This window comes from Lolium perenne, chromosome 5 (assembly GCF_019359855.2).
Source record: "Lolium perenne isolate Kyuss_39 chromosome 5, Kyuss_2.0, whole genome shotgun sequence".
Classification (NCBI taxonomy): domain Eukaryota; kingdom Viridiplantae; phylum Streptophyta; class Magnoliopsida; order Poales; family Poaceae; genus Lolium; species Lolium perenne.
In genome coordinates this window covers 6,307,926-6,319,861 of record NC_067248.2, presented here as the reverse complement: position 1 = coordinate 6,319,861, position 11,936 = coordinate 6,307,926, and the positions used below count along the sequence as shown (strand labels likewise).

General features: G+C 45.4%; 1 protein-coding gene across 2 annotated transcripts; it reads left to right on the top strand.

Moving 5' to 3' along the window:
- The first annotated feature begins 2,937 nt into the window (after positions 1-2,937).
- Positions 2,938-9,601, top strand: LOC127326325 (nuclear transcription factor Y subunit A-4-like). 2 transcript variants are annotated; one of them, XM_051353201.2, is made up of 6 exons: positions 2,938-3,209; positions 3,915-4,021; positions 4,139-4,207; positions 4,680-4,853; positions 5,010-5,172; positions 9,060-9,601. In XM_051353201.2, exons 1-6 carry the CDS (start codon positions 3,170-3,172, stop codon positions 9,269-9,271), a joined length of 765 nt encoding a protein of 254 aa, XP_051209161.1. In that variant the 5' UTR covers positions 2,938-3,169; the 3' UTR covers positions 9,272-9,601. The 2 variants fall into 2 exon arrangements, with proteins under 2 accessions (XP_051209161.1, XP_051209160.1); XM_051353200.2 differs by lacking the exon at positions 9,060-9,601 and having other exon boundaries at positions 2,938-3,291; positions 5,010-5,894.
- Positions 9,602-11,936: the final 2,335 nt, after the last annotated feature.

Here is an 11,936-nt window from a genome sequence, read left to right as displayed (position 1 = left end):
GACACCACAATACCTTACGGTGGCATCACAAAATGGTACACAAGTGGTAGCACAACATCATTGGTTCAGCTTCTGTAGGTCCATCTACTTCTGCATCCGCAAGTGAAAGTTCACGCCAAATCAGTAATCAGTTAATCACCATCACTAGTTCACTACAAACAGCCTAGAAGAGCAGAACAATAGCTAAGACGGGAAGGCACAGGCGACGACTTGCTGCTGTGGCCGGGAGCCCGGGATGCACAAGCGGCCAGCTTGGAGATGTAGACTGCGGCGCGACTCTAGAGATGCGGCGGCAGCTGGGTTGGAGATGCGGCGGTGCAACGTTGGAGATACGGCGGCGGCGCAACGTTGGGGATGCGGCGAGGTTCGAGATGTGGCGGTGGCGCAGCCGTAGGTCACATCCCCTACTGTCGGCAAGGTCAGGGAGATAAAAATGAGACGAGAGGAGTAGAGGAACTGAGAAAGGAAGCTAGAACAAGGCCTTTTTTTGAGGTAAAGCGAACCAGGCCTTTATTCGATGGGCTGCGCATGCACTCCTGGTGGAAATTGTCGGTCTGTTCGGTTGGTTCGGTCGGGACCTCCTATACACCGACCGGGTCGGTGCGGACGGGTGCCGCACACCCCCCGACCCGGCGGTTGTGTAGTGGGCCACGGCCCATCAGGTAAGGTCGTTTTTATTTTTCTTATTCTATTTACATATTTTCGTTTTAAAAAGAAGAAAAAAATTTAATCCGTTTTTTAAATCTGGAAGTTTTAAATATTTTCTCTTTTTAAAAATATTTTTTTCGATATTTGAACATTTTTTTAGATTGAACATTTTTTCAAAATTTCGGTTTTTTTCAAAATTTGAACATTTTTTTGAAAATGAACATATTTTAAATTTGAATATTTTTCAATTATGAACAATTTTCGAATACGAACAATTTTTAGCTTTGAACATTTTTCAAATTTGAACATTTTTCAATTGAACATTTTCCAAATATGAACACTTTCAAATTTCGGGTTTTTTTCAAAATTTGAACATTTTTCGAAAATGAACATATTTTAAATTTGAACAATTTTCAATTATGAACATTTTTCGAATACGAACAATTTTTATCTTTGACCATTTTCAAATTTGAACACTTTTCAAATTTAAACATTTTTCGAATTTGATCTATTTTCAATTTTCAACTTTTTCAAATTTGAACCTTTTCGATTTTGAACAAAAAGAAAAATAAACAGAAAAGAAAAGGAAACAAAAAAGAAAACAGAAAAACAAATGAAAAAGAAAAGAAAAAACAGAAACAGAAAACGAAAAAAAGAAAAAAGGTGAAAATGGGCCAGGCCCAATACCCGACCAGGGTGTGTGGCGCCTGGTAGGCACCGACCTGGTCGTTGTATAGGATTTGCCGGTTCGGTCTACCGTTCGTGATGACCGAACAGATTAATAATATTTCGGTCATCTAACTCCTGAGACCGATCTGATAACCGATGACCGAACTTCTAGGTTATTCGGTTTCGGTTCCGGTTTTTTCGGATTCGGGCTTCGGTTTCGGTCTTTTATGCCCGGCCAGACTCACCACAGGCCCCTAGCAAACCGAAGTATGACCCTCATGGATTATTAGCCTAGTTACTTTGGTAGGCCATGTCTGATGTGTTGACGTTATCAACTGAATATTTGGCAAACAGTGGCATTTAGTGCATATTTTCTCCTTTTGAATTACAATGATTGGCAACAACAGCCACAATGCCTTTTGCTACGGGTACAAGGGTTTAGGCCACTCTCTTGGTTTTGATATAAATATGGTTTTAGAGTGGTTAATTGTTTTCCTTGGTACAACCGAAGTATGATTATGTCAAGTAGTATGACATGATTTGAAAAGGGGTGCACGTAAAGTTACATAACTTTGCCTTTTAATTTGCAGTCGGCAAAATATATATGAAAGCTGACGATGGGTTAATCGTTTTCTACACTGCGTAAGAGAAGGTATCCATGTCACTATTATAGGCGCTAAACTCGTGAAAAAGTAGGGTAGACTTCTGAAACACCTTCGCCTACTAGGATGTCACTCGCATCAAGTTGCACAATTATCAATTTACCAGTTCCTTTCTCCCGAATAAGAAACAATTAATTATTGTAATGAAACCGAGCGGATAAACCATGCACGCAGTCATGATAATGCGGGCCCTTGTCACCATTTCACCGGTCCTCGCGAATAATAATACCTAAGTTCAACAAAACCTATGGTATAAAATTACAATACAATACCATGGGCTCCTTCCTCGCAGAAATAAACTATAAAACCACTGGATTTTCATATAAAGTGGTTTGAGGGTGGCTAAGTGGTTTCCTTGGTATAGCAAGTATGATTATGCGGAGTAGTACTGCATGATTCAAACAGACGTGCAAGTAAAGTTATGTAACATTGATTTTAAATATACGCTACGCAAAATATGAAAAATCACGAGGGGTTAATTTTCTTAGACGGTGCAAGAGAAGGTCTCACATGGTATGTCTCTATTGCAGGCTCTGCACTCATGGGAAAAAAGCAGGCTAAACGGCGCAAAGCCTTCACCCACTAGGGTGTCACTCGTATCAAGTTGCACGATTAGCAATTTACCTGTTGCTGTCACTCGGACAAAATAATAATTCATCGTAACGACGGACCGAATAAACCACACGCTGTAGTCATGACAATGTCAGCTTTTTGTCGCCATTCGACAGGTCCTCGCGAATAACAATACTCAAATTTAACAAATTCTATGATCTAGAACTACGATAACTGTCATTGGTCCCCTTCTCCCTGGAATGAACTATAAAACCGTCGCTCTCTGGTCCAAATTTTTTTTTTTAAAAAAAAACCATAGACAACTGCAAATTGCAGACTTTGGAATTTCACCCCGGGGGAGCCAAGTAATTTGCACATTTTCTATTGCCAATGTTCTCTTCTCCGTGTCCCCCACTTGGGCAATTTGCAATGGCGCACCAGATGCAGACACACGGAGACGCCCTTAAAAAATTGGAGCTGCGGCTGTTCCTTGGAGCAAGTGGATAAAAGGAGGGAGGCCAAGTTGGCGAGGGAATGACGCACTCGAGGAGGGGCCAGAGGGAGAGGAGGAAGGGACGGTGGAGGCGAGCTTTCCGGGGCGGACGCGCCGAGGACGAGGGAGGTGGCGCGTGGGAGCCATGCTTCTCCCCACTTCGTCTTCCTCCTACGCGCCCAAAGGTTTCCCCACCCCCTTCGCTAGTATATTGTAGTCTTCTTGTTTCAGCCGCCTCCGCCATGCCTGGGTCGTTGAGCTGCGCTGGTAATCAATCTTCGCATCGTCTCTAGATCTTTTTCTTATGTAGGTTTGTAGTAGTATTTTTTTCTCGGAGAATTCATCTTGCATGATGTGCTGGATTTGGGTTTTCATCTCCAACTCTCACGTCTAGTGTTCTTTTAGCGTAACGGCATGGCTTACGGAAGGGTGCTTCTTCAAAGGAGCTCGGAGCTGTTCTTGACTTTTGGCCTTGAGCAGTTCTCGTTGTTTATATGCGTTTTTGAGAATTGGGATGCCACCATCAGTTCATCGCCACTAAACATCGTTTGGCCAGCAAATATTTGATGCCCCTCCTTTGTTTACAAGAGTCTAGAGATAGCAGAAACTGTTAACAAGCTCACCGTTTGTCACTTGCTCTGTTTCTTTAATTTTGTGTTGGTATTTCACTAACCAGAGCGCACCAGTATGCTCTCATCAAGCAATTGCATGCTAGTTGCGTTGTCACTACTCACTAGGTAAAAACTGAAAATGATATGAAGGCAATACGGCATTTTGAGGTCATTTGGGGATTTCAGTTGGTTTGGATTGCATTCATACCGTGTGATTAAGTAATGACTCGATTGGTTACGTAGCACCCTACAATCATGCATCCTCCCTTCTTTCAACAGGTGACTCCTACGGGAAGACGGTTGACGATCATATGAGTTCAACTTTCACTTTTGGTAATAAGCACTCTGCATTTTCAAGTCAAAACAGTGACTATGGCCAGCCAATGGTAAACTCTCCCTCAGGGCAAACTGAAACTTCATGTCAGAAACACCAAAGGATATTCAGTCCTATTCTTTGATTCTGGGGTGTGCCGACTGATATTATATTTCCTCATATTATTCAGGCTTGTATTTCATACCCATTCAGTGATTCTGGTTCAGGAGCTTGGCCGGCCTATGGGTCACGCGCTCTGGTATATTATTCTAACTAACTGTTGCACTCTCCTGTTTTGTTAACTGCCAACATATCTGAATTTCCATGCCGAGGGAGCTTATAAATCTAGAACACTTTAATCAGCTTCTGTAACAACTTGTGAGTGAATTACATTATCAAACTGAATAATTGTCTTGTCCTGTAGAGTGATCTGCCAGATCAACACTGTATTTTGCATTGTAGTACGATCTTAGTACTCAATTCCAGCTTTAAGGCTCAAACCAATAGTACTTCTGCAGTCTTACCTTTTGATATGATACGTAAGATACTTTTAACCACTTTCCTAGGTTGGTATATCACCAATGAGACAAGCAAAGATGATTATTGTGGTCACTTGTAATTTATAATTCTTGGCACAACTTGAGTCTTGAGGCACACATGCATGATGCATCAAGCTTCTTATTTCCCCTGCACTTTCATGGATCTTGACTAACCATTTGTACATAAAACAGTTCCAGCCCCAAACAACTGGAGGAGGGTCCGCAACTGCAAGAGTTCCCTTGCCTCTCGAAATAGCGGCGGATGAGCTCGTATTTGTCAATCCCAAACAATATCATGGAATTCTCCGCAGAAGACAGCTGCGTGCTAAGTTAGAGGCCCAGAATAAGCTCAGCAAAAACAGAAAGGTTCTAGTCGGTGGTCCTTTGGTTTACTTTGCCATTGTTAATTAATTATTCTTCCCTCTTGCAAGTTGCAACTCAAGCCGCTCATTCATTGTCCATGTTATGTGCAATGAACTTTTGTACTACGCGTAACAGTCGAATGCAATTTCCATTTTGCAGCCCTATCTTCACGAGTCTCGTCATCTTCATGCAATGAAAAGGGCAAGAGGTTCCGGCGGACGTTTTCTCACTGCTAAACAACTCCAGGAGCAGTCTCGCGCTGCCTCCATGAAGGCCACCGCCGATGGTGTGAATTCAGCAGGCTCAACCCACCTACGGCTAGGTAACGGGTGACGAGGGAATACCTCGGCAATGCCTACGTATTGTAGACTAGGGTTTTGGGAGAGAGCGACGATGGAGATTCTGGGGTCGAGATTAGGCACACGACGTACCCAGCTTCGGGTCCCCTCGATGGAGGATCCCTACGTGCTGCTAGCAATCCAGTATATGAGCATATGTCTGTTTACAGGGTGCCGGCATAGCGGAGTTATGTTGTCTCTATTCTGTCTATCTGTTGTCCCCCTTATTTCGGGTGCCCTGGCTAGCTTTATATATGCAACCAGCCTAGGGTTTTACAAGAGTCCTAGTCGACTACTTCTTCGGGTTGCCTTGTTGGGCCTTCTCCATATTGGGTCTTCTCCGTATTGGGCCGAGCCAGGTATACTAATAATGGGTACCCGAAGGGTATGCCCATGTCAGTAGCCCCCGAGTTTATAGGGAAGTCGAAGACTTGCGTAGAAACTCCAAGCATAACCATCTCCGAAGTCGAAGAAATACAAGGCGAGGTCCATGTCGAAGATCATGTGTAGCGTAGACGATGTCGACGATTCTCGAAATTGTTTTTCTGTCGGGTGCGCGGCAGCGCTCCCGATGGGAGTAGCCCCCGAGTCTATGGACAAGTGCTTGCACTTGGGCATAGACTCAAGTTGTACTACTCGATAAAGAACTTGACTGCACTTCTGGGCGCAGCCCCTCTTTTTATCGACTCCTGTTAGAGGACTTAATGAAATCCAGCACTCCCGATGGGAGTAGGCTCCACTCGAGTCGTAGAATCGAGTTGAGTCTACAAACCTTGATTGTCGTAGATGTTGTCGAAGTTATTTTTCTATCGGGTGCGCAACTAGCACTCCCGATGGGAGTAGCCCCCGAGGCTACAGCCAAGTGTTTGCACTTGGGTGTAGGCTCAACTTGCTTTTAATCGACTCCACAATTTTTCCTCTTTCTTGTATCTTATCGGAAGGGTGAACAATGCTCTCGATAAGAGTAGCCCCCGAGCCTATGGGCAGGTGCTTGCACCTGGCATAGGCTCCAGTTGTACTACTCAAAAAAGAACTTGGCGCAGCCCCTCTTTTTATCGACTCCAGGCTGTTGCTATTTTTATTTGACATCCATATCTATATTGTACTGGGATAATGGTAATTGGGGCTAGTTCATCTGACGGATCAGGTACTAGTTAACTGCTCTAGTGGCAATCCGCAAAAACCTACTTCAAGATCACGTCCCTGGACATGATCCCGGGATACTGGTGTTAACTCAACAGGTGCCGCTTAAGGTCTTACCATCTGTCGAGTCCCAGTCATGTTTTATCGGGTACCTAACGCGTCCGTTAGGATTTTCTTCGTATCTGTTGATACGGATAAAAAGTAGCAAACCGACGTCAGAGACGGTGCCACGCCGCTCAGAACGGATCCGGGGTCTTACCTTCGCAGAGTTTTGCGGCATTCAGAGATTACTCGCGACTTTTAGCGCTCTGAGAATATATTGTCGAGTGCCTTGTTTGGCTGATGCAATGACCCATTTTGCGGGCTCTTCTATTTTTCTCTCGGGCTTGATGAGACAGCCGAATATATTGGTTCTTCTATATTTGCGAGTACATCCCCGATGCTTTTGCTCGGAACAATATGACGAGTCAATGGACCCGAAGATTTGTCCATCTCTCTTTTTTTTTTTGGTTCCTCCTTGATGAAAATTTCGTCGAGTTCTTTCTTGAAGAAAATTTCTTCGGGTCCTCCTTGAGGACAATTTTTCGGGACCTTCTTGAAGATAATTCTTCGGGACCTGCTTGAAGATAATTTTTCGGGACCTGCTTTAATGAAAAATTCTTTGGATCCTCCTTGAGAAAAATTCTTTGGATCCTCCTTGAGAAAAATTCTTCGGGTCGTGTCCTTTCTTGAAGACAATTTCGTCGAGTTCTGCCTGTAGACAATTTCGTCGGGTTCTCTTTTATATACTTTGAAATTTGCTTTCTCCTGCACAAATAAACAAACTTTTTCTATCTTTTCCTCGAATCTCTTTTTCGCATGCAGTGTCAGATGCTCGGATTCAATGATATATAAAGTGAATATATGCCGCGCAGCCCCCAAGTGTCAGGTGCGACGAAAGTAAACGATAATCAACTTTATGCAAATCAAAAGAACACTTAGCTTATTAATCACGACGGAGTCGGCGCGATGAAGTTTTGGAGTGCGGAGAAGAAGTCGAGCCGAAGTAGAAACCACCAAATAGCGAAAATAAATGCCGCCAAATTGTTTGATGAAGATATAGCCGAGCCCCCGAGCGCTGCTGGGGTGATGTCATGATTGTTGCTTAGACGCCGTGTCACAGTTGTTACTCGAGGCATAGTCGTTGTCGAGCCCCCAGTATTATCCGTGTCGCCAAAAGAAGGCCATTAAGGATGAAATATTGAAGATGAATCCGAGATGAAGTACTTGAGATGAACCCATATTAAAGATTACACCATCACATATGAATCGTATATTGAAGATGAATCCGCCGCTATCATAGAGGATGAATCCATAGACCCGAAGAATCCAGTAATAACCATAAAAGATGAATCCGCTGATATCATAGAGGATAAATCCATTGATCCGAAGAATCCAGTAATAATCATAGAAGATGAATCCGCTGAAATCATAAAGGATGAATCCATTGATCCGAAGAAAATAGTTCCAGTAATAACCATATAAGATGAATCCATTGACCCGAAGAATCCAGTAATATAGAAGATGAATCCGCCGAAGAAAATAAATCCAGTAATAATCCTCGATGATAAATCCAGTGACCCGAAACGCCACAGGTAATATTGTATAAGAGTAAGCCAATAATATTCATATAGATGAATCTTATAAGATGAATCCGATGAAAAAGAATCCAATAAGCCGAAGAAGATGAATCCATTGATCCGAAGAAAATAATTCCATTGAGCCGAAAATAAATCCACTTAGCCGAAGTAGATATATCCAGAGGCGAAGAAAAAAATTTCACCAAGTAATCGAGTGTATTTGTGGTAACAAAGTAATGGCAAAGCCCCCAGTATTGAATGTATTTGCTGTAATATTGTAATGGCACAACCTCCGAATATTCGGGTATAGCAAAAGTAAATAAATAATTGAATCTTGGAGGAAGAGAAAAACTTAGCTTTTTATCGGGTGCGGTGGAGCCGACGTGAAAGAAGGTCGTGCGGCGGGCACAGTCGATGTTGTCGCGCGGCGCCTGGCCAGAAGTAGTCGATGAAGAGGACATAGTCGATGTGGCGGATCCGCGACGGGCGAGCCCCCGAGCGTGGCGAGGTGCACGATGTCGAAGTAGTAGCCCCGAGTGTGGCGACTGCGCGCGGCAAAGTAGTCGAAAAAATCCTGCCAGCTGGCCATTGTAGCTGATGATGAACTCGACAATTTTTCTTCCCAGATGCGATCCACACGTTGCTGATGATGAACTCGATGGATCCCGCCCGGATGACAAAATCCAGTCGTCGCAAATTCCCACAGACGGCGCCAATTGACGAGGGAATACCTCGGCAATGCCTACGTATTGTAGACTAGGGTTTTGGGAGAGAGCGACGATGGAGATTCCGGGGTCGAGATTAGGCACACGACGTACCCAGCTTCGGGTCCCCTCGATGGAGGATCTCTACGTGCTGCTAGCAATCCAGTATATGAGCATATGTCTGTTTACAGGGTGCCGCCATAGCGGAGTTATGTTGTCTCTATTCTGTCTATCTGTTGTCCCCCTTATTTCGGGTGCCCTGGCTAGCTTTATATATGCAACCAGCCTAGGGTTTTACAAGAGTCCTAGTCGACTACTTCTTCGGGTTGCCTTGTTGGGCCTTCTCCATATTAGGTCTTCTCCATATTGGGCCGAGCCAGGTATACTAATAATGAGTACCCGAAGGGTATGCCCATGTCAACGGGGCAGCTGGAGATGCAACTGTGTTGGCGTCCAAAACAATAGCCTCGCATGATAACAGCAAGAGAGTCGCCGCTCCTGCTCCTGCCTTCACCATGACTAACGCGGCGCACAAAGACGACGACTTCTTCCAGCACCATGGTTACCACCTCAGCTTCTCCAGCCGTTTCGGTCAGGCAAGCGGGCGGTACTCATAATAACCGCCCGGTGTGGTCGGCAAATCATCCTTGGCTTTATTTCTTGCGTGTTAGGACTTCAAGGTAGTATCTCATATTGTTGTGCTTTCAGCGCACAAGTCGGGTCTTCATAGTTATGTGATCAATATGCGACTTCAAGAGTTATTGTAACTGTGTGTGTTCCAACAAATAATTCAGTGTTCACATGACAATGTCTTGTGGAACTCGTCTTCTGTTCAGTCCAACTCCAACGTGGCTAGACAAATTGTCCTCCACTCTCATTGGTGTTGAGACTCGCTTGCAACTCTCCATATATTTTTTCGAAAAGGGGAAGCCCTGCCCTCTGCATTGATCGACGCATACAGCCTTGCAACTGTCCATATGTGTGTGGCGAAGAATTTCAACAACATAATTCTGCTCCTTAAGTGTCATCCACCTGAATTGCTAGTCACTTCTGCCAAGGAAATACGGGAGATCACCATGATCTTTGACTGGGATGAAGCGGAGAGGTAGGGAAGGAGTTTGGTTGCGTTGTGGGAGACCAGGCTGGCACTGATAATCTCGTTAAGAGTTGCCCCAATTCCATTTTTACTCTTAGTTTATTTTTTGTGACAGTAATCATCTCAATTAATTGAAATTCTCCCAACTTGCCCCATTTAGCGAAACTTGCGACAATTCTTGCCCAATATGGGATCCGACGGGCCGCCGTTCACACATTGCTGCATCTTCTCCACTCCAATGTCAGTACTTGGTGGTGCTCCTTGGCTTCAACTGCAGCTTGAGGAAGTTAGGGGCTCATGCCCTTGCATGGCGCTGGTGGCTTACCCCTCCGCCGGAGGGGGTCAGCTGGTGGGTCACATTGGTGAGTTGGGGAGGCAAGTCTTCCGGTGAAAACCTGAAAACCGAGGCCCGACTCTAGTCATGGAGGGTGATGACGGCGTCTACGCTCCGTTACCTTGTTGAAGATATTCCCGTTTCAGTCCGCATCTACTCACTCATGCTGCTCTGGGGAAAACCATAGATCTGGGTATCCCGGATTGAACCATGGCGGTTCTTTTACCATCATTCTATCTCTCGAGGACATCATTTTTGGAGCAGGTGTTAGATGCTGGTAGTGAGTGGTGGAGTGGTGTGCATATACCACGTCGAAAACGAAGAGTATCGGCACCGTGGCGCAACGGAGTTTCTGTGACAAAGGCGGTGTGATGGACTCGCGCTGGGTGGGGGCGTTGTCTGGCACCATGTCGGCGTCGATGACAACCTAGTATGGGCTATGGAGATCTCTGCCCTAAAGATAGAACAACGGTTTGATGACACTGACCACGCTTCTGAAGTGAGTGCATGAGGTGCTCTCTGCCGGTATGCTAGACCGGATTTGTGCTCTCGTTTTCGCCATAGAGGTGACTCGGTGATGCCCCTGGTAATTAGCTGGTCGGCATTGTTTGTGTTTTTAGGCATTTTCACCCATTGTCAGGTTTGTAGCCGTTTAATGATGGCTTCGGGTTTTGTGATGTATGCTCTTGGTAGATCTTTGTTGAATCAAATCTAAATAAAAACCGTATATATCTCTTCGATGCACATGCCGGGGTCTAATCCTCCATTTCGGAAAGAATAAGAAGTCGAATGCCTAAGAATGTTTTCTTACCTGTGCATGCCGAGATGTGGTACACATAAGAGTCCTGTGCTATCATTTTACACGCCCCTTGTTTAATTTGTACCATATAAATTCATGGGGAAGGCACGCCCCACAACTCCGACGAGTCGCGAGCGCGCAGGGAGCGGCAGATCCGCCGCGGAGCTCCACCGGAATAACCACCACGGAGGAGAGGGACGCCGCCCACAAAAGCCACTCCGGCCGCGCCGCCACCTCCTCAGCGCCGCCGGCTAGCACCCTACGACGACCTACACTATGTACACACCGTGATCCGTCGATTCCCCCCCCCCCCCCCCCCCCCCGCCGCCGGAGCGGCCGCCGGAGGCGAGGAATCCAACGGATCGACGGCGGCGAGGTGGTCAACACGGGGGGGGGGGGGGGGAACGAATCGCCTTTCCTGTTACTGTAGACGGGGGGGGGGGGGGCGCCCCTGGAATTAGCTGGTCAGCATTGTTTGTGTTTTTAGGCATAAGGCCTTGGTGGCATCTTTTTTCACCCATTGTCAGGTTTGTAGACGTTCAATAATGGCTTCGGGTTTTGTGATGTATGCTCTTAGTAGATCTTTGTTGAATCAAATCTAAATAAAAACCGTATGCATCTCTTCGATGCACATGCCGGGGTCTAATCCTCCATTTCGGAAAGAATAAGATGTCGAATGCCTAAGAATGTTTTCTTACCATTGCATGCCGAGATGTGGTACACATAAGAGTCCTGTGCTAGTATCATTTTATACGCCCCTTATATAATTTGTACCATATAAATTCATTCTATTAGATACAGACATACAGTACACTGTATACATAATTATTTTTTAAAAGAATATTCCTATGGTTATCCTAGAAGGACGGGCCTGGTGCAGCGGTAGAGCCTCACCGCCTGTGACCGAGGGGTCCCAGGTTCGAGTTGCGGTCTCCTCACATTGCACTTCGTGAGGGTAAGGCTTGCCACTAACACCTTCTTCAGACCCCGCACAGTGCGGGAGCTTTAGCACTGGGTACGTCCTTTTTATTCCTGTGGTTATCCTAGTCATGA